The sequence below is a fragment of the Camelus dromedarius genome, chromosome 23, assembly GCF_036321535.1.
Source record: "Camelus dromedarius isolate mCamDro1 chromosome 23, mCamDro1.pat, whole genome shotgun sequence".
Classification (NCBI taxonomy): Eukaryota; Metazoa; Chordata; class Mammalia; order Artiodactyla; family Camelidae; genus Camelus; species Camelus dromedarius.
The window spans coordinates 14923437-14950334 of NC_087458.1; the positions used below are offsets into that span (position 1 = coordinate 14923437).

General features: G+C 38.2%; 1 protein-coding gene and 1 long non-coding RNA gene across 2 annotated transcripts in view; one reads left to right on the forward strand and one right to left on the reverse strand.

The window, feature by feature from the left end:
- LOC116148084 (uncharacterized) overlaps window positions 1-26898 on the reverse strand; it is a 68956-nt gene that overhangs the window by 14183 nt on the left and 27875 nt on the right. Inside the window, exon 2 of the long non-coding RNA XR_004131551.2 lies at window positions 2633-2755. This is a non-coding gene — a long non-coding RNA (uncharacterized LOC116148084). The remainder of the gene's footprint in view (window positions 1-2632; window positions 2756-26898) is intronic.
- Window positions 12306-18952, forward strand: LOC105092788 (flavin-containing monooxygenase 5). The gene is made up of 5 exons (XM_031435861.1): window positions 12306-12440; window positions 14119-14307; window positions 15484-15646; window positions 17230-17372; window positions 18815-18952. Exons 1-5 carry the CDS (start codon window positions 12306-12308, stop codon window positions 18950-18952), a joined length of 768 nt encoding a protein of 255 aa, XP_031291721.1.

Below are 26898 nucleotides of genomic sequence, written 5' to 3' on the forward strand. Positions count from 1 at the left end.
TTTTTCCCTTTCTGCCCTCATTTCAGAAGGTCTCAAAGGAATTGAAGATGTTGATTTTAGAGATAACACCTTCTCCATATTCTACAAAATCACTAAACCCTTATTCAGAGATTTTTACCTCGTCTATTCTTATTTAATTACAATAATCACATTATCTATTAAATAGATTCAATGGTCTTAATTAACTGAAGAAATAATGGCAATGATTTTAAAGGGCTAATAAGATTTAATGCAAAGCTATTAAGATGTATTATAGTGTCACAATTCATTGTCATGAAATAGAAGGCAAAACTATTATATAAGCTTCCAATCTATTATTTCATCACTTATAAAATAAAACTTGAGTCAGCACCTAAGAACATGAATGTGGGAATTTGGAGTGGATTCAATTCACAGAACCTCTCCCATAAGTGGATGTACTAGAAGTCATTTCAGAAGTCTGTGCTTTTGATTAAGGAAACATGCCAGAATAAGATGCTGGCAACAAGACAGCTGGAGGGTTTTCCATAGACTTCAACAACCTTATTAGCACTTTTATTCATTGCATGTCCTCAGACTTTTGATTTCTAAACCCCTTTGATATTTTTTCACCATAGATCTGATACAAGTGAGTCCCCCAACTTGGTTAAATGTCAAAACAACCCTAGGTCAGCACGTTGCCTACTTCTTTCTATCCAAGAATTTGTTTCCTTTGCTTTCTGTTTTAGACCTGTTAATATTCATTTTATTTCTGAGGATTTCTTGACTGTGGAGTGGAATACGGAGTCATTAAATAAGTAAAATAGGTCATTTTTGTTTGTTTTGAGATCTTTCATTCTGGGAAATGGTCAGAAAGTAACAACAGTAACACAGGTAGAGGGGATTAAGAAAGCTTACTAGGTCTCATGGTCAAGATCCTTGATCCACAGCCCCTAAGTTCATTAGGAAGTCCTAATGGCCTCCACTCCCTCAAAAACATTGGAGCTCATCAAGGTACACTGCCCTTCTCTGAGTACAATTTATCCTTTATCAATTTTATATCATCCATCAATTGTCACTATTAACTGAATAAATAGTCAATAAGTATTTACTACTGTTTCCAATGTGGTAGCACTGTTCTAGGCACTGCTAGGAAGGAAAAACTGCTCCCTAATGCTTCCATCTTCTTTCATCTTTTTTTGATACTTCCATTTGGTCATCTAGAATTCTTAAGATTTTTATATGTTTGCTATAGACAAGAATCTTTTAACTTTTTTGATTTCATATCCATTTAAGAAAGGTAAACACTTTGGACAATTTTCCCAGAATAATTCACATTCACATGTGCATGACATTTGCAAACATCCTCGGGAAGTTCATGGACCCTTGACACTCATGCATGACACCTTGGATAGCCATGGGTTTCAGATTTAGAACTATGAACACAGACATTTCTGTATATGATTTTCTGAGTCCCAAAGAAAAGTTTTGGATTAAAGGAGATAAAGGGATAGAGAAGGAAGAGTTGTAACAAGAAGATGAGGGACAGTTCTGAATTTAAGATTCGGATCTGAAAATGACCCTGGGAATGATTTGGCTACCATATTGGAAGTACAATTAGAGAACATTTTTGTCATCACAGAAACTTATATTAAATAACGCTTTTCTGGAGAATCCTGGGTTTGATATAAACCCTTTAAGATGATCATCGTTGAGAATTAGTGTAAACTCGCATTCCTCTGAGATGGAAAATGAGATGTTATACATATCCTTGTGTAGTGGAAGCTAGAGGGCACAACTCAAGGTTCAAGATGTGTTAAGACCAGTTGGTAAAAGTATACATGGGAAATATCAGTTACCCTACTTCCCAATGTTGCTAGGGTCACTTTGAAATGAGCCTAAATTATAGGGAGCATTTTTTGCCTCTCAAGTTCAAAATACAAAAAGGATAAGCGGAGTCACAGAATTTTGAACTATGAATGATGTGAATTATGAAATTATGGCAGATCATAGAGTAACTGGAATAGCCCGCAACACAATTAAAAGAGCAAGAGCTTTGTAATCAAGTGAACTCAGGATTAAAACTCAGTTTCTCCACGTACTGACTGCATGGCCTTGACATATTACAGGACCGCCACAATTTCCTCATTTTTAAAAATGGGAATACTTACATGTACTTTGCAGGATGGTAAGAGTTAACGATCAAGCACCTGACTTTTGTAGGCATTCAATAAATATTGATTGGATGAATAAAGACTAGCCATTTTGGTTGTTCTTTATTATTATTCTTTATTGTATCATTAATTTTAAGATTGGGAATAAAATGATGAAGACAGCTTCAAAACCTACTTTTATGAAGTCAATCACATTGTAATATATCTGCTCGTTTGTTTGCATCTTCTTTAAAATGTTTCCCATATTTTCCCAGAACATTCTGTGTTTCTCACAAAAAGTAGGCTGCCACCATCAAAGAAATGAAGAATTGTAGGAAAGTGCCTTCCATAAGTAAGAGGAAATCTCTATCCAATTAGAACAATCAGGAGACATTGAGTCACTGTTAGTAGCTACAATATGTATTAGAAAACTATGAAATAACATAAATAAAGAAGTGTAACTCACTATTTAAAGGAGAGCCACAGTGAATACTCTGATAATGAGACTACACACACACTACCTTGTATGTTGTCCGTTGGATACAACTCCTTTAAGTCCACCCTTCTTTGTGAGCTTTGAGTTCTGCTGGTCAAGATATGAACTCATTAAAAGGCACGTCTTTACATCTGTAAGGCATGTGCACCTGATAAAACAATGAACAGAGGGCTTTTCAGAGCAACCCCTGGAACCATCTCCCTGACTCCTGTGCTACCTCACTCATAATGCTCTCTATTAAACTGACGCTCATGTTATCCACTTCTTCCTGAAACTACATCTTCTCAACAAGAAAACCATGTTCAAGTTTGACATTTCTTTCCTAGGATTAAACAAAGTACCTTCAGTGAGTGACATGATGGCTGACATAGGAAGAGAAAAAAAATTGAAAAAGAGTAAGAAAGTTGCTTCTTGATGAAAGTCAATTGAAAGTGTTTAGATGGAGCTGTCTTTCAAGTATTCTTTACATTTTTCTCATTGTAGACTCTGAATCTATTTGCCTAGATGACATCTCAAGTTATCAGCTTTTTATTTCCTCATAACCAAGCATAAATATCACGTGTGGAATATTTATGGAATGAAATGGATACAGAATGGTCCAGCCTGGAAACTTCAGAACTTCATTTAAAGTTCATACAACACTAGATATAGCCTACAATTATGAACTTACGTCATGCCATAACCTTAGAGATGTAAAGCACCTGAAAATGTGTGATGTAATGAAAGATTGTTCAACTCTTTTAAGGAGTTGGAAAAATTAACCAATGTGAGAAATGAGATGGCAAATCATTACAAAATTCAATTAAAATTCTGCCATGAAATCCCAAGCCTGAAGCTTGTGCCAAATCTTCTTAATGGAAAATTATTCTCAACCTGTGGGGTTGGGAGTGTAATTTATTTCTATTCAACAAATACCTGTCGAGAATCTAACTGTGCATGTCACAGCATGTTCTCTACCAGCAAAAGGCTTTATTCTATGAAGGCAGTTGTCCAGTAACTTTGGTTTAAGAAGGTGGCCCAGGAATTGCATTTCAGGAATACTTAAAATCAAATTAATGTCACACATTTCTGAATAACTAATCTAATATATAATAGAATTTATATAGCATATTCCTCACCATTGATTAACCAAAACGAGATTATATCCTAATTGAGAATCAAATGCAAGGCCAAAGTACAGGATTTAGGAAAAGAATATTAGTAAGGCAAAGTCTTCTGAAACACACTTATTATTATCCAAGACCCTTGGAAGGATCTGATGGGGACAAAACACACTACATGAATATTTTGTTAGAAACCACTGAGACTGTGGTCAATGAAAACAAGAAAACTCTTCTTATCTCTTACTTTTTGGAGAAATCATCAACCAATGTTTAGAGGAAATTGTGCTTGGAGGGGTGGAGGTTATCATCCAACTTGAGGTTTCTGATTCTTTTTCCCCTTCTGGTTTCAGATTCCTGAATAATCCCCGTGATTACACGCAGAGATGAAATTGCCTCTGAAATAGGAGTGAATCCCAACCTGTTCTCACTTTTCCTGTGGGCTCCAAAGCTGGCTCTGGAAGTTTTCTTTGGGCCATGCACACCTTACCAGTACCACCTACAGGGGCCAGGGAAGCGGGCTGGGGCCTAGGGAGCCATCCTGACCCAGAGAGAGCGGGTCATCAAGCCCCTGAGGACTTGCACCCTCACCTGTGACCAGCCCCCATGCTCTGTGCCATTTGGGCTTGGAAGTGCTGTGTAGCCCTTCTCCCCTTTGTTCTCACTTCAGTCATTATTAAGGATAATCCTCCTATGATCATCACTATATTATAGACTAATAATGACAAACCCTGATTAAGAGACTGGGCATGTGCCAGTGTTGATCCCTCAGTTCATACTAGACCAGGGCAGTAAATTGTCTCATAATTCCAAAATCACCCATATATGAATCCTCTCTTTCATATCCTATATTCAATCTAACAACAAGTTCTATCACCTTCTAAATCAATCCAGAATTTCACCGCTTCTTACGACCTCCACTGCTACCTCCTTACTTACTCCCTACCATCAACTTTTGTTGGTATTATTGTTTAGTAGTCTCCTCATAAGACTCCTTGCTTCACCCTTACATCTCTGTGGTCCATTCTCATTAAAGCAGCCAAATAATGGTTTCAAAATGTAAATCAGGTTACGACACATTATGTCCAAAACTGCCAGTGGCTTCCATACCACTGAGTAAAGGCTAAACCCCAACAACACCCTAGCAGTCCCTTCAAAATCTACTTTCCCACCACTTCTCTGACCTCATCTACTACTGCTCTCTTCTGTGTTTATTCCTGGAACAAGCCAAGTCTATCCCCACGTTGGGGCATTGCACTTGCTGGAACTCTCTTCCTCCTGGACAGCAATGAAGCTCACTTCCTTACCTCCTTCAGGTCTTCGCTCAAATGTTGCTTTTTTAAGTGAGATCTTTCTTGACCATATAAAGTATCACTTCCTATCCTTCTTACCTGGTTTTATTGCTTTTTCCCATCATAATACATATCAACTCTTATTCTGCTATTTATTTGTTTTTCTATCTCCTTCTTCAATGTACCAGGGACTTTTACTGTTTTGTCTAGAACAGTTCCTGGTACAAAATGGGTGCTTAAAATTTTTTGTTGAATAAATGGACAAGTAAATATCGACCCTGTTCTCAAAGAGCTTAAAATTTAATAAGAAAAAGTAGCCACATAAACAGATAAGTGACTATGGAACATTGACACATCAGTCTATAACAAATGTATCATCAAGTACCATTAGACTACAGAAGAGACAGCAAAGAACTTGGAAAAGGGGAAGTGAGGAAGGAATTACAGAGATAAGGAAAATGGACTGAATCTTTGAAGATGTTTAGGAGTTTTTTGTTTTTTGGGGTTTTTTCCTGGAAAAAAAAAAGAAGGACACCAGCTATGAAATGTGTGGGCAAGTAGACCAGCCTGGAATAACAGAATATTCAGGGAGTGACCGTAGCACGTGGTGTATGGGAGTGAGGGACAGAAATGAGCCAGAAGAGGTGTTCTGGGGATGGAATTGGAAGAATCTCCACCCTTCCCACCTATACTCACTCCCTGAGTATATCTGAACTTGAACCAGAGCTTCCAACCCTCCTTCTCCCTGCATCCAGCCTCTCCCCCTCATCACACCATCTCCCAAACTGCCACCAGAGTTGAATTTCTAAAAGTCAAATCTAGTCACATCATTCCCCTGCTTAAAACCATTTTCACTCTTTATTGTCAGTGGAATGAAGCTAAAACACCTTAGCTTGCTTATTAAGTTTATTTCTTAGAGATTGCAAGTGAACTTTTTCATTTTTATTAGAAGTTTTCTATATTCATCCAAAAATATAATATTGAAATTCACATTTACATATGATACATACTTCAGTTGTCCCCACATCAGACTCCTGACTCTACTTCTGAGAAGATTCATCATATAAATCTAATCACATAAGAGTAATTCCAAGCATGGAAGAAGTTTTTTGTTTGTTTGTCTTAATTACTTTGATAGTTTTGTTCTGGCCTCTTACTGACAAATGATCCTCGTCAACAATGGGCCACAAATTTCAGTGTGCAGCCAAATCCTCTAGAGAAGTTGTAAAAACACAAATTGTTGCACTCTATTCAGAGAGATTATAATTTATTAGGTCTAGGGTTGGACCCAAGAATTGGCATTTCGAGCAAGTTCCAAGGTGATATCACTGCTTTGTGGGGACCACACTTTGAGAACCCATAACAGTTGCAGTCATGTGGTCAAGACTACTTATGAACTCATTTCATATGTCCATGGGAAGTGAATTCAGCCAAGAATGTCAAAGCACAGAGGTTTTAGAAAAATGACCGATTCTGTTCTCTCACTCCGGAGTAACTGCATAGACACATGTAGAGGGTAGACAGCAGATCCTCTGGGACCCTGGGAGAGCCAGCTCAGCATTCTTTTTAAGCAAGCCAAAGAGGTCTTCTCCAGTTTAACCTTCATCTGAGATACTTAGAGAGTGATCCTTCCTTGGTCACAGCCAGTTCTGCCTGAGGCTGGCCCTGCCAGAGGGCCCATGAGGGGCAACAAACCCCCACCTCTATCAGCTTCTACACACACAACACCTACCACAGAGCTCACATCCACGGGAGCTCACACTAAGTTCTTATGTCTGAACGACCAAGTTCCATTGTACCCAAATATGCTGGAGGGATTCAGTGCAAGTGGAAAGTACTTTTGAAATTTGTTTCTTTGTATATGTTTATCCTGGATCTTTGATGGTGTCTATTTCAAAGAAACAATAATTGCATGTTTATTATAATTTTTGACATCAGATAATACTTTGCACAGAATCCTTCAGAGGTCGGAAAGATTTAATATCCTTTCATCCTCCAGAAATGAAACATATGTTACACTGTCTGGCCTAAGGCTGCGCACTGAGTCACTGCAGGGTGTGGAGATTAAAAACCCAGGAACTCTTAAGGGTTACATCTTGCGCCTGTAACAATACAGCTAGCTGCTCAGCCGTAGTTCCTTAACTTTTCTTGAAGAATTGAAGAAAATTAAGAGCTCAACAATAGAGGAATCATGAATTCCTATAATTCATGATTTATAAGACATGAATTATTCTCTGAAACCAAGTAAACATAGGAATGTCTGAGTGCAATACTGAACGCATGTCAGTGTTATTTTCTGGGGGAAAAAACAGATTACATAATGACCTTGGTTTTTAAACATAACAATGAAAACCTGGATCTAAAAATCTCAAATTATGTCAAGACAAGTTGGGATGAAGATGAAGGGAGACTAAATTTGGGATAAATTCCAAGACAATAAAACGTACTCAAAATATTCCATTTACTTGTGACTGTCCTGTAGTAACTGTGAGATACCACTGAAGGTGGGTGATGGAAGTTTGGTGCTCTCTGTGCTCCACCCACTGGCAATTATCCTCGCTGGCCATTCCTGAAATGGGCTTATGCCCTCTTTCCTGACTAAGCAGGTTCTCCTGTCTATTGTGTGCATCCATAGATGTTTGGGAGCCCAAGGATCATTTTCAGTCTCAAACAGTCACCATCTATTTCAGTCCAGGCAGGTGGTTCTTCTGACAGTACAACTCTCTCAAAAACTTGGCTTCCTACCTGTTCAGTTCCCGCCAGCTCCAACTATCAATAGCCATGACCATAGCTTTCTCTATATAAACTTTCTCTATTTGCTGTATGTCTCTGCCTTCGCCCAGCTGTGCTTCTCCCTGTGCCCCCACCCTCACCCACACATGCTCCCACCTCCCCTGCTTCTCTCCTTCTCTCTGTTCCCCACCCCTGTCTTGAGTGAATGGCAAGTTCTCTGGCAGGGATCAATGGGAGACCAACACCTTGAGCTCTGCTCAACTGAATAGATTTACTGGGCATCAGTGCCCTGACTGGACCTTGAGAACTTAATGCTCTCAGAAACTCTAACAAAGGGTGGGATGGTTGCACCTTTAATTTGATGCTGATTCCAAAGCTGAGTTTTAATCAAACTTTGTCACTCAAAGGTCTTCCCAGTTTTATGTTTTATTTATTGGGTTAAGAATCAGTTGCCTCTTCCAATCCTGAAAGCCCCCACATTTTTTATTCTCTTTATGCCTTTTTCTAGATTCTTGGCAGCATCCCACTTCAATGTATCAGTTTCTCTGTCACTCAGGATATGGTAGATTTTGCTGTGGTTCAAACAGCCCCCAAGCCTCATGGCTCAGAATCACAAATGTTTATTCTGCCTGTGGAAGGTCAGCAGGAGGGCTCCACACATCATAGTCAATCAGCGCCCCCAGCATGTAGAAGCTGCATCTCTAATCACGCTTCTAAAATTGCTGAGACATGAAAAAGTGAACATGGTAAATTGTGCACTCACTCTTCAATCACCTCCTGAGAGAGACACAAGTCACCACCATATTATTGGCCAAAGCAAGTCATGTGGCCACACCTAACTTCAAAGAAGGAGGAAAGTACCATCCTACCACCACTGGATAAACAGTTTTCACAGGAAGGCCAAGAGCTGGAAAACTTCAGAACAGCCCTGATGACTGGGATACAGGGATAGGTTAGAGAATACATCTGAAAACTTTAACCAATAAAATTTAAAAAACAGTATATACAACTTTCCTAATGTCAGAGAAGAGACAAGCAAAGAAAGCAATGTCCGCATGGCTAAGGAAAATATATGGATACTTACAATATGGAAACCATAAAGCATGATGATAGAAATAAAGTCCAAACATATCACTTTTGAAAACAGGTAAATGTAAATGGGGTTAAATTCTCAAACTGGTTGAATAAGACAAAGTCTAACTACAGAAGGCACAACAAAGTAACATCAAAGGTTAGACCAAGGGACAGAAAACTATGACCCTCAGGACAAATCCAGCCCAGTCCACTGCCTATTTTTGTAAATAAAGTTTTATTGGAACACAGCATGCCCATCTGTTTATATATTATCTGTGGCTGTTCTCTGTTGAATAGTTGCCACAGAGACCATATGGCCCACAAAACCTAAACTTTTTTTTTTTTTTTTTTTGGTTGAACATAACCTCTAGTAACTTCCTGAGGCAGAGTTCATTGATGGTAAGTTTTATCAGACCATGCAGGTCTTAAAAGTTTTTAATTTTCCTCCATATTTAACTGATAATGTAGCTGGATACAGAATTTTAGATTTTAAATTATTTTCTATTTGAATTTTTAAGGAATTTATGCACAGTCTTCTTAGCCTCATGCAGTTTGTTTTTCTCCTTGGGATGTTTAATGACAGTCTCTTTATTCCAAACGATCTGAAATTTCATGATAATGTATCCTGGAGATCTTTTCTCATTCTTTGTGCTGGGCATGCAGAGAACTTTTAATTTAGAAATTTGGATTTTTCTGTTTTAGGAAAGACAGCAAAATTTTTAAGTATTTATTTTATTCTATTTCCTCTTTTCTTTTTGTAGAGATCCTATGTTTTGTGTGTTGAATCCCTTTTCCTGATAACCTACTTTTTTCATCTTTTCTCTTCAATTTTCCATCTCTGTTTATTTATTCCACCTTCTGGAAGATTTTTTTCTCAGTCTTCCCTTCCAATATCCTGACGAAATCTTACACCTTTGCTACTATATTTTTAAATTCCAAAAGGTCTACTTCTTTTATGTTCTTTCCTTAAAGCCGTCCAGATTTGTTTCATGCATACATATCTTCTTTTATCCATAAAGATATGAATTATGTCCTTTGTTTTAATTTTCTTTTCCCTTCACTGTCCATTTTCTGTGAGTTTATCTTTTCCCACTTTGTTTATTTTGGTTTCTGTTTTTAATGATATAGTCTTTCCTCAGCTATCTTTGGTTGTCCATTTTAAGAGTGAGGAGAGGGATTTATCGGATGCTCTGTATATAGGTAGAGCTCATCTAATGGTGAGTTTCACTGTATGGTCATCAGCCAGGGAAAGGGATTTCTCAGTGGGAGACTTCCAAATGTCACTGTCTGTAGATGTTTCTTCCCTCTTGGATCAGTCTGTTTTCCTAGAGAGGAGCTCTCCAGACTCCTTTGTATTCTTAGCATTCAAGGAGTTGAGTTAGGGAAAGAAGTAAATGAAGGGTAAATAGACTCACTATCAGGATGTCAGCATCAATTTAATGTGTTACGAGTGTGACACTTTCCCTCTGACATCAGGTATACCTGAGTCCCTGGATCCAGTAGCTGCTTCCAATGCATAAATTCTCCAAGTCTTAGAGCCAAATAAATAAACAAGATAAGTAGAACCAGAGTAACTGGGACACTTCTATACATTCCCACACCACCTCCAGACACCACCACCAGTATCCTGGAGGTAAAGAGTCAGATGAGGACTTGATAGTGATGTCAGTTGTTGAGACACTGCCAGAAAATAATGAATGTCTGATTATAGTTGGATGGCATAGTATTCTTACTGTCCAACTATGTTAGCAAGTACAAAAAAGTAAGGAAGTTTAGAAATTAACCTGTTCACATGAATTTCATTCTAAGGCACTTATTAAAGGTATCAGCTGTCTCAAATTTTGCTAGGTGCTTATTACTCAGTAAAATAAGGCAGACAGAAGAGTAAATGAAAGGATGTGCTAAATGCAATGATAGAGATCTATGCAAGGCACTGTGTGGTCACCTTATTAGGATGGGCTTAACTATGCCAGAGAATTTCATGGAAGGTGTTACATAGGAGGTGACCAGTAGAAAAGGGAAGACATGTTTATAGTAGAAACAGTATCTTCAACAAATGGCCTTTTCAGCAAGAAAACACAGGGGTCTAACGAATCACTACGAGTGGTTCAGTAATGTTGAGGCACCATTTGCATGTGTCTTAATCTTAGTGGTTACAATTTGGTGTCTTTAACTATCTTTGCACTGCAGTCCTCCTTTAGATTGAAGCCTTGAGGTCAAGGACTATGTCGCGTTCTTTGTGGCCTCAGCAAAGGCACAGTACCTGGTCCATAGCTGGGGATCAATGTATGTTGAACAAATAAATAAGTGGGTAAACAAGCAAGTGAATAAGAAATCTAAGACTCAGAGATACTAAGTACTGACACTTTCATAATAACTCAATAGTTGTTTCAGTCTTACGACATCTTTATTACATGTGTTTTTTAAAAAAATTTTATTGCAATGTAAGAGGCATATAACATTGCATAAGTTTAAGGTGTCCCACCTGTTGATTTGATATATTTATATATCACATATGATTATCCCTGTAGGTAGTAACACCTCTATCACATCATATAATTATCATTCTTTTTTATGGTGAGAACATTTAAGAGCTAGTCTCTTAGCAACTTTACAGACTTGTATTAGAAGATGAGTAAGTTCTCGAGAACGTACAGCATTGTGATCATAGTCAACAATACTGTATTACATACTTCAAAAATAGTTTTTTTTCAGTCCCCAAGTTATTTCAGTTAGCTTGTATTAGATCATTAAAAAAGAGGAAAATATCAATATGTTGGATTTATTTTGTTTGTATAGGCTTTTCTGGAGTGTAAGTAACCATCACTTTGTCTACTTTCTCTGGTCTTATTTCCTCCTCAAACTGTTGGAAGACGGCTTCTACCCCACTGCTCCACAGAAATTTCTCTGACAAAGATCCCCCATGACCCTATCTTGACAAATCTAATGAATCCATTTCAGTCCATATCTTACTGACTTCGGTTTTGCTAGGTTGCATGTAGTTCTCTGTATTTTCTCACTTCTGCCTTCACTCACGTTATCTGCCCTGTCTGGAATGTCATGTACACACATGCACACACACTACCCTTCCTGGTCTTTTACCTAGTGAATTTCTGTTCATTCACCCTTAAGTTTTAGTATGTGTCATTTCCTCCAGCAGGTCAAGTATTCCCCCCCTGCACTGCCTGCCTATAGCACACACAGTATGACAGTATTATTTGCATTTATCACATGATCTGGCAGTTACATGTTTGTGTTTCTGTCCTCACTATATGGAGAACTTTTTGAGGGAATAAATTTATTTTTGTATATTTTTGTATCCCTTACACCTAACATTCCTGGTGGATAATCAACATATTGATGTTCTCATTGCTAATAAGAACAATCAAAATTTAGGACAGCAAATTGTAGGTCCTGTTACCTACAGTTTCTTTTAAACGGAATGGGTGGTGGTGACAGAGCTTTCCATTTCTACCACCCAGCGCAGTTTTGAGGCATCATGGCCAAGAGGCAAACTGCTGTGATTGGAGCTGGAATTAGTGGACTGGGTGCCACTAAGTGCTGCTTGGATGAAGACTTGGAGCCCACCTGCTCTGAAAGAAATGGCGATATTGGAGGTCTCTGGAAATTTCAAGTAAGTTTGGGTTTGATTTGATTTTAAGCAGGTAGCTTTTTAAAATATCTGTAACAGTTTGGATGATGATTTCCTCAAACGGAACATACACTACACCACATTTCCTACACATAACTTGATGTCCTGAATCTTGCTTGCATGACTCACTGACTGAAGAAATTTGTAAATATGTGTCAGTCTCAGACTTAGGCATGAAATTTATGAGATTCTTTTCTTGGTAGTTGAGATTCCATGTGACCATGAGAAATATTAGAAAGGGATGGTAGTTGAGGATTCCTTCAGCAGATCAGATGGTATTGTGTAAGGAAAAGGATGTCACAGATTTTTTTTTCATGACTTAGCATGGGTATAAGGTGGGTAGAATGAAGTTTTTCTTGTTGTACTTTTGTGTCATATATAAGCAATTTCATTTATCCCAACGTCTTGAGGATATTCTTCTATATTTTCCCCCGGAACCTTTATTGATTTGCCTTTTCTGTTTAGGTTGATGGTCCATTTTGAATGTCTATTTCTCCTTTTAATTATGTTAATTTTTTACTTTATAAGTTTGAAATTATGTTACTAGGTGAATTCATATTTAAGCTTTTATATTTTCTGTAGAATTGACGTTTATATCATTATGATCTCTCCTTCATCTCTAATCTTGCCATAAGGTTAATTTGTCTGATAGTAATACAGCCACTCTGGTTGACTTTGGGTTAGTGTTTGAATGTTATACCCAGTCTTTCAGTCTACATTTGTCTCTTGTAAAAAAGATTTTTGTAATGTATTTTGGTTTTTGTTTTAGAGTGTTTACATGCAATGAAATGTGAATATAGCTGAGTTTTAGTTTATTATCTAGTGTGTTTTTATTTGTTTTATATCTTGTTTCTTTATTCCTTATTTTCTTCTTTCTTTTGACATTACTCAAATATTTTTTCTATTTTTCTCACACATTAATTATTAGATATCCATTCTTGCATTATTATTAATGGCCACCCCAAAAATTTCAATATGCATCCTGACATTACTTTCTGTCTTATGTTTTGTATTTTTATCACTTTCTGAATAAAGCAAACATCTTACAACAGCTTGAATCCATTTTCCCCTTCCCATTCTTTGTGTTATCATATATTTTACTTCTTGAAAGTGTTATAAACCCCACAAGACATTACTGCTACTGCAGTTGCTGTTTAACAGTTAACAGACTTTATGTTATCTTTGTATTTATTATTTCTAGTGTCTGCCATTCCTTCATATGTTGGCATGCTCCCATCTTGGCTCATTCCCAGCCAGTCTGAAGAGCTTTCTCATAGTTCTGGGGGTGCTGGATTGCTGGCAAAAAATTCTCTCAGCTTTTGTTTGTCCAAATATGCATCTATTCCACTTTCATTTTTGAAGTATATTTTCACTGCCTTTAGAAGTCTAGGTAAACAGTTTTATTTCACAATTATAAATATATTTTTCCATTGTTTTTGACTTCTGTATTTCTTTTGAGAAGTCAGTCATAAGCCTTCCTGTTCATTCACTGTAACTTTTTTCTCTAGCAAATATGGGAGTGAAGGAGAAAATATTAATTAAGAAAATAAAAGGCGAAGTACTGTTTTATTATACTTGAGGTTATTTTTCTTCTTTAAAATATTTTATCTTGATTTTCTTGTTATTGAGAAGTTTATTAAGAGCGGGTTACTTTTTGCAGAAAAGTACTTCGGAGAAAATGCCCAGCATCTACAAATCAGTGACCATCAACACTTCCAAAGAGATGATGTGCTTCAGTGACTTCCCCATACCTGATCATTTTCCTAACTACATGCACAACTCCAAATTCATGGACTACTTCAGAATGTATGCCAGACACTTTGGCCTCTTGAAATACATTCGTTTCAAGGTACAATATAAATGAAATACTGCATTGTGGGGCGGGGGAGGTGCAGACACACTCGTGCACACACAAGAGTTATCCCTGGCACCCTCTAGTATGAACAGAGGAAAAGATCACTAGCGGGCTTCCACCCTGGAAAGCCATCACTTACAACAAAGTAATGTTTTGAAGATTACATTTAAATATGAGGTTGGAGAGTTTTGACCGTTCTGATCAAATACCTTCGTGTGGTGTGGTAAGGGTCCTCTCTATTAGCCTTAAATTAAAAATATTTAAGGACTTACAATAATGGCAGTAGTAATTGAGCAAAATTATATAGAATCAGGGTCATGTAAATAATATAAAGAAGACTTCTTCAGATCCGTGAAATTCCCATAATCTATCTACAACCACCACCCTCAACACACACACAAAAATCCATCCTACAGTCATAGTGGAGCATCAGCCCAACTCTGAAACTCAAAGTCAAGCCCAGGGAAACTGGGCAGGCCTGTGCTACAGCACAAAAACCATGAGGAATACTAGTTGCCCTCATTTGGAAGTCTGCCTGGAAAAGGGACATTAGTCACTTCCTTGTTTTTCCACAGTTAAATCTCAACCATTTCTATGGGAAATTAGGTTTTTGATGAAATACTCATATTATCTTGAAAATGCACTGTCTCAGTCTATTCAAGCTACTATAACAAAATACTACAGACAGAGTGGCTTATAAACAACAAAAATTTGTTTCTCACATTATTTCTGGAAGCTGGAAGTCTGAGGTCAAAGATCCAGTATGGTTGGGTGGGGACTCTCTTCCTGGTTCACACGCCCATGCCTTCTCTCTCTGACCTCCCATGGTGGGAGGGGCTAGGATGCTCTGTGGGGCCCCTTTTCTAAGAGCACTAATACCTTTCATGGGGGCTTCACCATCAGGACCTGATCACCACTCTAAAGCCCTCACCTGCTGACGCCATCACCTTTGGGGTTAAGATTTCTACATATGGATTTGGGGGGACACAACATTCAGACCATATCACACACCCACAGCAGAACCATCGTAAGAGTACCCAGGAGTGGGGACTAAATGAGCATGAATGCCTCAGATGGGTTGTGTTGTTCAGGTTTATGGAGTTTGGGGGAGGAAGAATGAACCTGACAAGAGTGACTGTGTATGATTTGTACTTGTGCCCTTGTTCTCAGACCAAAGTGCGCAGTGTGAGAAAACGTCCAGCTTTCCCCTTCAGCGGACAATGGGACGTTGTTGTGGAGGCTAATGGAAAACAGGAGGCTTTGGTCTTTGATGGGGTCTTGGTCTGCAGTGGACATCACACAGATCCCTACTTACCACTTCAGTCCTTCCCAGGTGTGTCAGAAGAATCTGTTTGGTAGAAGAGTACTTGCCCAAAAACTTACAGAGCAAAATGATTGGGCATAAAATTTATGACTAAAATTAATGAAATGTCTCTGGTCACATTTAATGACAAACAACAAACTGTCCAACATATATGTTACTAGGACAGTATAGTCCCTTGAAATACAAAAGTAGGCAAAGACAACAATTTCTACTTTATTTACTACAGTTTCATATAGCTTATAATAAACAACAAAAAATTAGCCCACATCTAAATGGTTTTAGTTTCATGTCCATTCATTTGATCTCATTCCCTTCCAGAGAAAGTGAAATTAATAAAATTAATGACAAGTGAGACAAGCAAAATCCATAAATGTAGAAATTTGCTTCTCTACAATATGAAATAGAGTATGGGACAAGATCTGAAAATAATATTCATTTATCATGGACTTTCACTGGTTAATAAAACCAAACTAGTAGCTTATTGCTCCCTTTGAATTATCTGTATAAATGATTCCTTTATCAAAAAAGGCTATTACTTAAAAAAAAAGACTTCCCCCCGCTAACTAAACCCTCTCCCTTTACCCCTGCTCCATTTGTCCTCCCTTTCCTTCAATTCCCATTAAAGTCAATCAAGAAATACTTGTATCAGTGACTTTCTATGATGCTTAAAAAGCCATCATAAGAAACTGTTCAGGGGTTGAGGCAAACTGAAAATTGAAGAGTCCTAGATGGAAATCAAGGGACTTAAAACTGGATTTTGGCTGTCCAACTGACTGGCTAAGTTATGTATGACAAGTACCTAATTTTTCTGTGTCTGCACACCAACAGTCACTTGTAAAATGAAAGCACTTGATCTTCGGGATGTTAAAAAGTAATATATTCTGAAAATCACAATATAAAATATGACATAGTCTACAGCTTATATTATTGTTACATATTTTCATCTTCTTTGTGACTTGCTTCCTTCCTGAGAGACACTCCCTACAGAGGGACATGTGGGGTATGCATATTTGGGTAGATTTCAGTAAGGAGAGACTAAACATGTTCAGAGTGTGACAATCTCCAAGAATGGCAAACACAGAGTGGGGACTGTTCTGAAGCCCTTGGCAGAGCCAGGGACAGTATGAAGACATTAGATGCTTGAAGATCAGAGGGGATGTCAAATTGATTAAGAAAAGTCCTCTATCTCCTTATAAAATAATAAAACAAAACAGTATCAACCAGTCTCCTGCTTCATCGTTTTGCTTAAGACTGCATGGGGCAATGTAATAATGAATAAAGTTCACTATTCATAGTGAAATTGTTATGAAACTTTCATTTTGGGCAGGTCCAAGACAGATCTACCATTTACTATGTCACAAGATCACTAGTCTGTAACTAGTATTCATAGGTACTGATTCTGAGTTTACTCCCTCTTTCAGGCCTGTGAAATATAAAATTAAATTTTTAAGACAAAGCATGATATTCAATTTACTGACCCAGACTCAGAATCTTGCTCTTTCAAACTGTGTAGAACATTATTTCTTCTTTGTGTTGAATTAGCAATGTGAAAAGTACTCATTATAATGAGAAATTCTTTTCTCCCACCACAGGCATTGAGAAGTTTGAAGGCTGTTATTTCCACAGTCGGGAGTATAAAAGCCCTGAGGACTTTTCAGGAAAGAGGATTATAGTCATTGGCATTGGGAATTCTGGAGTGGATATCGCAGTGGAGCTCAGCCATGTAGCAAAACAGGTTTGTTTGTTAGAAAACCACAGTGTTCACTAGTAAAAGCCTCTGCATATATGGGTGACATCCAGAATGCATGTCTGGTCTCTAAGGGACAAAAATAAGAAAACGAAATTGATGGGCCCTGGCCTCAAGATATTTAAATTCACGGGAAGCAGATGATAAATGCAAAATAAATACCTCATCTTCACAATGGAAAAGACATGTAAACAAATTACAATTAACTGAGTTAATGACGTAAAACATTAACATAGATAAAACAAAATGTTAGATAATGGAGCTGGCTTTTCTCATTACCATAGCAACATCTGGGTCCTGAAATAGACTTCAAATAGCGTTAAAGACAAGAAACTGGGAGTCCATCTGGGAGCAGTAGATTTTGGTGGTAGAATTAAAGAACAGGAAAAAGAGAAAAACCAAGGCAGATGATAAACATATGATCCTCTTTAACTAGGAGTATTGTATCTACAGTGATGGAGGAAGATAGGAAAATATAAATTCTATTTTAGGCATATTTTATTTTTTAAAAAAGCAAGTTATCCAAGAACTTCATTTATGATTGATTATTCTTTCTTCCATGGAAAAATTAACAATGCTATGATTTAGGAAGAAAATGAGAGAACTTTTGAACTCAGGATTATTAACCTTAAGTAATGCAAAGCCCAACCCACTAGGATGTTCCGATATCCTGATTATGTTTACATATTTACCTTTTTTTATTATCATTTATCTTAAGTAATACTAAGTCACTCACTAAGAGTATAAAGGGTTTTAAATAAGCATTTTAAAAGGTAAATGCTTTGTAATGAACATCCATCTGATTTATCTTCTGCTTCGCAGATTTGATCAATGAGAATTGAGATTCAACATAATCACTTCAAGACTGCAAAAGCACCAGAATCAAATCAGTAATTCAGGATATTTTCTAATTGCATCAGAATGCTGAAAAGTTTACAAATATAGTGCAGAAAGATTTGAAAGGGATTCTAGTTACATTCCAGTAAGCAGTACACTAGTCCTGAATAATTTGATTGATTCAAGGTTTTAATGTACATTTTCATTTTGATGTAAACAATATAGTGGAATTATGTAGTAGTCAAGATGATAATTCACTCACTTCTAAATTTAAACTCATATATGAAGCACAGGGATCTATCAATATCCAGGGATTTTTTTTTTTAATAGTAATTCAGAAACATACAGACTAGTGACTGAAGTTTTCTGTTTTTCATTCAGAAACTTGTTATCATAGAGTAGCCTTTTTCTGGAAATCAGTAGACAGCTCTGGGTGTCTGGGATAAGTCAAGGGTGATCACTGAAAAATATTTTACCTCTTACTTCTCAGTAGCCAACATTCCGTGAGCTGGGTAACGGGTAAACTATGAATAAAAATAATCCTATATGAAGGGTTCTCCCTTCTTCTCTGGCTTGCTCTCTGTCTCCTTCAGGTATTCCTCAGTACTCAACGAGGAGCGTGGATTTTACACCATGTTTGGGATAATGGGTTTCCCATGAATAGTTCATTCTTCACCCGGTTCAATAGTTTTTACCGGAAAATAGCAACTACAGCAATAGTAAATAAATAACCACTTAGAGAAGATACTGAACTCAAGATTCAATCATGCACACTATGGCCTTCAGCCTCAGCACAGGTGACAACCAGAGTGCCTTAATGTGTGTAATTATGTGTATGTGTAAGAGTGAATTTACCTTAAATATAATTCAGCTTCTGATTGTGGTCAATTAATCTCATGCATTTGTTAATATAAGCATATATTATAACATATATATGATATATATTACTGCACATAAATGTGAGTTTGTTTTCTGATGCTACTTAACCACTCTTATTCATTCAGCAGTCATTTCATATTCAACTACTATGTGCCAAACACAAAAATAAATAACACATTGTCCCTCCTTTCAACCAGGCATGAAGTCTAGAGGAGAGAGAAAGCCATGAAAACAGGTTAGAGCAAGGAAGTGTGACTGGTGTTATAACAGATGTCAGGGTAGGGTACAATGAGGCTAAACGTAAGAATTTTAACTGAGATTGGGGTGCAAATGTCAGGTAAGACCACATGGGAGATACCTTAGGATCCCTTCCTCAGCTTGCGTACCTCTGTGACTCCAGGTCTATCCCAGGGAGGCTGCAGCTTCTGGTTAAAAGGCAAAAGACAGACGTGGGAATCAGTACCAAGCTGAGTTAACAGAAGAGAGAGAATAGAATGAAGAAAATGAGATTTTAGGAAGTAAAAGTATCAACCAAAGAATCAATCTGAGGAATAACAGTTTGGAATTATAAGCCAGTGGTTGTTTTTCTCATATGACTACTTAGTTTTCTCTAAAGGTAATTCTGAAAGAGAAATTTCTGAAATGTTTGGCAAATGAGACAAAAGAATGTGGTGATTATTGATTCATTCATTAAAAATATTTAGTGAGCATCTACTATGCTTTGGATACAGAGCAAAACTGCATTTTACCTGAAGGAGATAGATAGTAAAAAAAAAAAAAAAAAAAAAGAGAGAAGGAGAAGGAGAGGAAGAGGAGGAAAAGGAAGAGGAAGAAGAAGATTATGAGAACTCTGAAGCATCATGTGATAAAGACTAATGAGTAGGGGCAGGCAAGTAATGCAATGGAATCATCAAGAAGGTATTTCTGAAAGGTAATGTTTAAGCTAAGACTTAAAAGATAAGAAGGAGCAGCCAGTGAAGAGAGTTGGGAGAAAAGGATTCAAATAGAAGGACGTGAAAGTACAAAATTATTGAACTGGGTGGGAGTTCAGTACAAATTGAGGAGCATAAAGAAAACCAGGGTGATCAGAACAAAGTCAGCGAGAAGAGAATGGTAGAAGAGGAGGCTAGAGAGGGAGGCAGGAGCCAGATCGTGTTATTTCCAGGCCATGGTGCAAAGTTTGGATTTTATCCCAAGAACAGTGAGAAATAAGTATTTTAAGCATGAGAGAGTCATGATTTGATGCACATTTTTAAAGGATCACTCTGACTGCTGTTGGAGGAAAATGAAAAGCCTAGTGGTTACAGGTGGGATCAAAAGGAAAAGGAGTAGCTTAAGAGAGTGATAAATTGGCTTGGATGCCTATAATAGAACTAGAGAGGAAGTAAAGTAGACAGATTCATGATGGGCTTTGAAAATAAAACTTACAGTACTTGCTGATGGGTTGAGAATGGAAGGGGAATGAAAGAAAAGGAAGAATCAAGAACTCTCAGGTTTTTCACTTGAACAATTGGGTTGACAATTTGGTCATTTACTGCAATTGGGATGAAAAGCAGTCCAGAGGAGGAACACGTTTGGAAGCAAAAGCTGAGAGTTCTGTTTTGCCTATGTTGAGTTTGAGATGCTTATGAGACAGTCAAATGGAGACAAATATCAAGCAAGTAGTTAACTATGTGGAACTGGAACTCAGAGAAGAGGTCTGAGTTAAGAGATATAAATCAGGAAAGATAAAAATCATTGATCGAATAACTTCTATTAGTTTCACTCAAGCACAATCTCATAACAACTGCAATCTATTCTTTAAAAACCTTTATTGCAAGGAAAAAGTAGACAAGAGGATTCTGCAAACAATGTACACCGCTCCCTTTCTCTTAATCCCAGCTATACTTACCTTTGTTCTCTGAGCCACAGTTGCTGGTGCCTAAGGGCAAATGGGGTCAGTTAAGGATCTGAGGTCTATGTAAGTCTTTCTCCCCCATGACCCAGGCAAGTTCCTAGAGATCAGCTTCAGAGATCTCCAAGGTAAGAACCAGAGATCATGAGGTCCTGGGCAAAACTTGGTGTGGAGCTCTTTGGTGAAAGTCAACAGCAGCCCTTCATGACGAATGCCTGGCCCTACCACCAATGATGGTTAAGAAAAAAAAAAAATGACTGAGTAGGCTGAGTCTTTCCTGAAGCCAGGAAAGTCCCCAGAGTGGGGGACACAGGTAAGTTTTCTCCAGGTACCTGAACAAGAGAAAGGCTGCTTGTTTCTATATCTTGGGCCCAAAGAGGTGGTCCTTTTCATTTTTCCAAAACAGCTGCCACAAGGGGTACTCCAATAATCAGATCTTGGCCCCAGTAAGCTGCCAAAGAAAAATGCTATCCCATGTAATGAAGCCAGCATCCAAAGAGAGGAAGATGAGTCAGAAAACCAGAAAAATGGCCTAGGAAAATAGAAGAAGAAAGAGAGGCTAATTTGCATAAAAATATGAAGAGAACTTTCAGGAGACTCAGTGTGGCACAAAACATTCTTTTAAGCTTAAAAATATTATTTCTAAGCTAAAGATGACAGCAGATAGATTAAAGCAGAAAATGGTTACTGGATAGGTTAAGAGAAGTGAGAACAGATGGAGGAGACAAAATACTTAAATAAATCATAGAAAAAGTTTCAGATTGAAAAGAGACCACTGAATCCAGGTTGAATCATTAAACACACATGCACACGCGCGCGCGCGCGCACACACATACACACACACACACACACACAGAGCGTGAGGTGCATTCCATGAATATGCTTCCAACCAGAAAGAATAAGTAATCTACAAAGGAAAAATAATTAGATACTCATCAGACATTACATTTACAAGACTGGAACCTAGAATACAGTGGAACAAAATCTACAGCTTCTGAGGGAAAATGTCTTTAAACCTACGAATTCTAAATCCTGACAAGATATGAGTCATCTGTAATAAGGAGAGAAAATTACCTGAGGGTATATCTTCAACAAATAAATCAGAATGGACACCTCAACGCAGAAGAAAATGAAAAAAGGGGAAAAGATGTTAAGCAATCTGTCTATAATTAAATCCAAATAAATAAAGATGAACCATTGGGACTGTGTAACAGAACGACTAAATATAGGTTTTTTTAAACAAAGAGTGCCTAGCAAAGTAAAATTCTAATAAATGTACCAAACTGGCTCAACAAAATCAAGGAGGGAGGAGGGGAGAAAACAGGTGAGTGATGTGGCTGGAGCTGCACTTCAGAAAATTAATCCATTCGGTCATAATAAAAACCAAAGGTCAAAGATTCCTCTTAATGGTTATGAGTTTTCATGTTTTATCTTAAAGATAAATCTGTTTTTTATCATCTGTGTTACATTTTTTTCTAATCATTTTTTTTTTCATTGGTTTAACTTGTGATGCTTTTTAAAAATACAAGTGTCTTCAAGATCTTACGGTAGCTCGCAGAGAAAAAAAATGTGACAATGAATATATATATGTTCATGTATAACTGAAAAATTGTGCTCTACACTGGAATTTGACACAACATTGTAAAATGATTATAAATCAATTAAAAATATTAAAAAAAATACAAGTGTCTTAAATTTTCAATACTCATATATGTTGTACTTTCTGGGTTTATTTTTTTTCATTTTTGTATATATATTTTTTGTTGAAGTATAGTCAGTTTACAATGTTGTGTCAATTTCTGGTGTACAGCATAATGCTTCAGTCATACATGACCATACATATATTTGCCTTTTTGAGTTTTAAAACTGGTTAAGAAGGTCTCCCCTGCCCCAGGATTCTCCAAGATTTACATGCAAGATTCTTACTTTTTAATTTTTTTATTCTTGTCTTTTATCAATTTAGAATTTATTTTCAACATAGTAACTGTAAAATCAGAGTCTAAATTTTATGTATAGTCTTATAGAACTCTCCCTTTACCCTCAGATGAAGCCCAAACTCAGTGGCCCTGCATTTTTATTCCCCACTCCTCCCCTTCAAGTTGCCTAAACCAAACTTAACTCTACATTAATTTTTCTATGTGTACCTCACTTTTCTATATCTGTATCTTTGTTCACTCTTTCCCCTCTACCCCATTTTCAGTTCAGATCCCCCTCTCTCTGTAACAGACCCTCCCTGTAATTTACCAAGTTGCTCCTTCTTCCTTGCAACAGAAGATGGTTGGGTCAGGGTGTTCATGTGACCCAGTTTTCTTCAAGAAGAGTAAAGGGAAGACTACTGAATGGACTTTCTGGGAAGGCTAATGTTTGCCTAGAAAAAGACTCACACTCCACCAGCGTAAATCCTTGTCCTTCCCTTTCTCCCTCCTCTCTGGAGCATGGATTCAATACCTGGAGGCAGAATTACTTAAGACAACCATTTAGTCATTAACAAGTTATTTGAATGAGTACTTGTGTAGGGTACCTGTTTTGAAATTCACAAATGTGTTTATAACAAATGTGTTACAAACTTAACTTGGAGGTTGATTTTGCCTGCAAAGGATAATAATTTGGTAAGGAAGTAAGGTGGGAAGGCTAATGGTAATAACTGTGCTTTCCAAACTGGGATCATTGTAATAGATCATTTTTTCCTCTATTTTAAGTAGTTCAAACTATTTTAACACTAAAAAAAAAAAAAATGATGGCACAAAATGTGAGATTACACAAATTTTTAAGATAAAATATAAGACTACAGGAAAAAAAAAAAGTAGAGCTGAGGCGGCCACTAAAGCATTCAGGGTATAAAATTTCTCTCTTGTGAGAGGCAGAAAGTTGGATAAGCACAGATTTGGGGGATGCAAATGGCTGGCTTCAATCCCTTCTCATATGCATTACTCTTTTTGTATATTTATTTACTTGGGATTTTTTGTGTTTTTTTATCTAGACCTTTAAGTCAGCATCCAACTGTCAGTGATGACCTCCCAAATCACATAATTTCTGGAAGAGTCCAGGTGAAGCCCAACGTGAAGGAGTTTACGGAAACAGATGCCATTTTTGAAGACGGCAGCAGAGAGGAGAGTATCGTTGTCATCTTTCCTACAGGATACAGTTTCTCTTTTCCTTTCCTGGATGGCTTGATCGAAGTTACTAATAATAAAGTGTCCCTGTATAAACTCGTGTTCCCCCCGGACCTGGAGAAGCCAACACTGGCTGTCATTGGCCTTGTCCAGCCCCTGGGCATCGTCCAGCCCCTGGGCATCATCCTGCCTATTGCAGAACTCCAGTCTCGCTGGGCTACTCGAGTGATCAAAGGTACGTGAATGAGTACTGGAGCAATTCCTAACGCTTCAGGGAGAGCTACTTCTCAGTGTCTTCTTGCCCCTAGTGCTCCCCTTTCAACCCTTGGAATCCTGACAAACTCTGAATTAATTTTCTTTTCCAGGGCTGAGCCACTTACCCTCAGTGAAGACCATGATGGCAGACATTGCCCAGAGGGAGAGGGCTATGGAAAAACGGTAAACGAATAATTAGTAACAACTAGCTGGGAACCTTCACAGGGATCATGGAATTCCTAATCTGGGATCAAAATCCCTACTTCATCTCACTTTATCATGTGGGGGTTTTCCTCCACGTCCTAAGTAATTATGTATCACAAAACCAAGTATGAATCTTAGTCCCCTGACTCAGTTATGCAACAAATGATCAGATTTACTCTCTTTAAATCATATTAAATCTGAATTTCAGTCCTTACCTTCAGTCATTATTGGCATTTCTCCCAGGGTCCCACCAGAATCCGGGAAACTTATGTGATTCCCCAGAACACGGGCATAGACCTTGATTTTCACCACATCACGTTCCTTACTGGCATCTTCATTGCCTAAGTCTAAAGCATGCACTTAAAATCTGGAGGCTTTTGGCTCCCTTGCCAGGAGTAGGATGAAGGGATCTTTGCTGAAGGTGGGCTGTCCAGCTGAGATGAGCTCAGAGGCCAATCTCCCCAGGAGCCCCTCACAGCTATTCCCTCTGACCCCCTAAAACCCCCCTAGACCATTTCACACAACTCTTCTATTTCACAGTGTGTAATCTCTTCCTCTCCCCTCTTGTTTCCCTCAAAGATATTACATTTTCTCCCATGATCCTTGAACTTAAGGAAACAAAAGCTAGAAGTGGAAATATTTTGCAAGGAAGATATTTCATTGACCAAGTAATTAAAAATGTCTGAGACTAGGAAACACAAAAGGCTTGAAAGAATGGTGGAGAAGAGGAATATAGTCAGAAATCATACAAATTAATATCTTAATTACCTTGCCACATCATTTTCGGATTTTAAAGACTGTAATGTGTATGTATGTGTGTCCATATAAAGAAACAAAATTCATTCTCATTAGCCCACCCCACTTTATGCTCAGTTTTTCAAAAGTTGACACACAAAGAAAACCATTGGTTGAGAAAGTATTCAAGTACCATTCTTATCAATATTTGGAAGAAGAGGTGAAATGTCTCTAATTCATTCATTAAAATTAAAATTAAAATATCTTGTGCCTATTATGGCAGGTGTACTGCTAAGCATTTCCAACATGGTAATGAAGAGTGGTATAAAATGGCGACACGATTGTTTCTTCTTCTTATGTAACAGTATCTAAAACAAGCCTACTGTTCTCAGATGCGAAGGCTACAAAATTTATGTCATGGTGAAGGTCCCACACACACCATGGAACAAATCTTCAGTTCCTGCAAGAGAGGCGCCAGCTCTCCCAGACCTCTAAGATGACACTTTGTGTGCTCTTGCTTCAAGAAATATACTGTACCCTTACCCCACCTTGTGCAGGTGTGCACGGGGCTGCTGATATTCCATAAAACACATTTATGCTTATTAGAAAAAGTCACTGCTTCCTCAAGACACTTGACTTCTAGCCATGAGAAGTTAAACTGTCATACTGAAAATGAAATCTGCGATATGAGCGGGGCTTCTAGCGTTCTGCAGTCTCTGAAAGCGCATCATGCTGAAGCATCTGGATCAAGGCAGGGCTGTCCAAACAGCTGCCATTTCCCAGCAGTGCTGCAGAGTTCCTGTGCTCTGCAGGGGCAGCTACACCCACTGCATCCCTACCCTCCTGCAGCCACCAAGCTCCTGGGGCCAGGTTCTCAATGACTGCTTGACTATCCATCCCCTGGTTGACTGCACACACACACACACATACACACAGAGGAGGCTAGAAGTTAAGAGTTTTCCATCCCACCTACACAACACACAAGGAAGTACTCAACTGGATCGCAATCCTTCATTTACCAAATGAATATCTTAGAGGGTAGGGACTCACTGCTAAAACCAGTCTGCAATTCAGTTACCCTGGTGCCGTCAAAAATGAAGGGACAAGAGCATGGAAACTCAGGTTCTGGGAACACTCTCCCATTTAATGGCTGAGTGGAGTTGGGTTTGTCACTTGGCTTTCTAGCTCTCAGTTTTGTCACCTCTAGGGTGAGTAGAAGTAAACTGGTGGCTTTCAGATTGTACAAAGCTCTGTCCTCCCCCTTGTTTCAGGTACGTGAAGACGCCCCGCCACACAATCCAAGTGGACCACATCGAGTACATGGATGAGATCACCGCCCTGGTGGGCGCGAAGCCCAACCTGCTACTCCTCTTTCTCTCAGACCCAAAGCTGGCCGTGGAGGTTTTCTTTGGCCCATGCACCCCGTACCAGTACCACCTGCAGGGCCCAGGAAAGTGGGCTGGGGCCCGGAGAGCCATCCTGACCCAGAGAGAATGGATTATCAAGCCCCTGAGGACTAGAATAACTAGTGAAGACAGTCCCGCATCCTCACAGCTCTCTTGGATAAAGATGGCACCAGGTGGCCTGGCACTTCTGG

Coding starts and splice junctions, on each gene's coding strand:
- LOC105092788 (XM_031435861.1), top strand. CDS start 12,306: ATGGCCAAGAGGCAAACTGCTGTGATTGGAGCTGGAATTAGTGGACTG. Junction 14,308..15,483: donor TGAAATACATTCGTTTCAAG/GTACAATATAAA, acceptor CCTTGTTCTCAG/ACCAAAGTGCGCAGTGTGAG. Junction 15,647..17,229: donor ACCACTTCAGTCCTTCCCAG/GTGTGTCAGAAG, acceptor CTCCCACCACAG/GCATTGAGAAGTTTGAAGGC.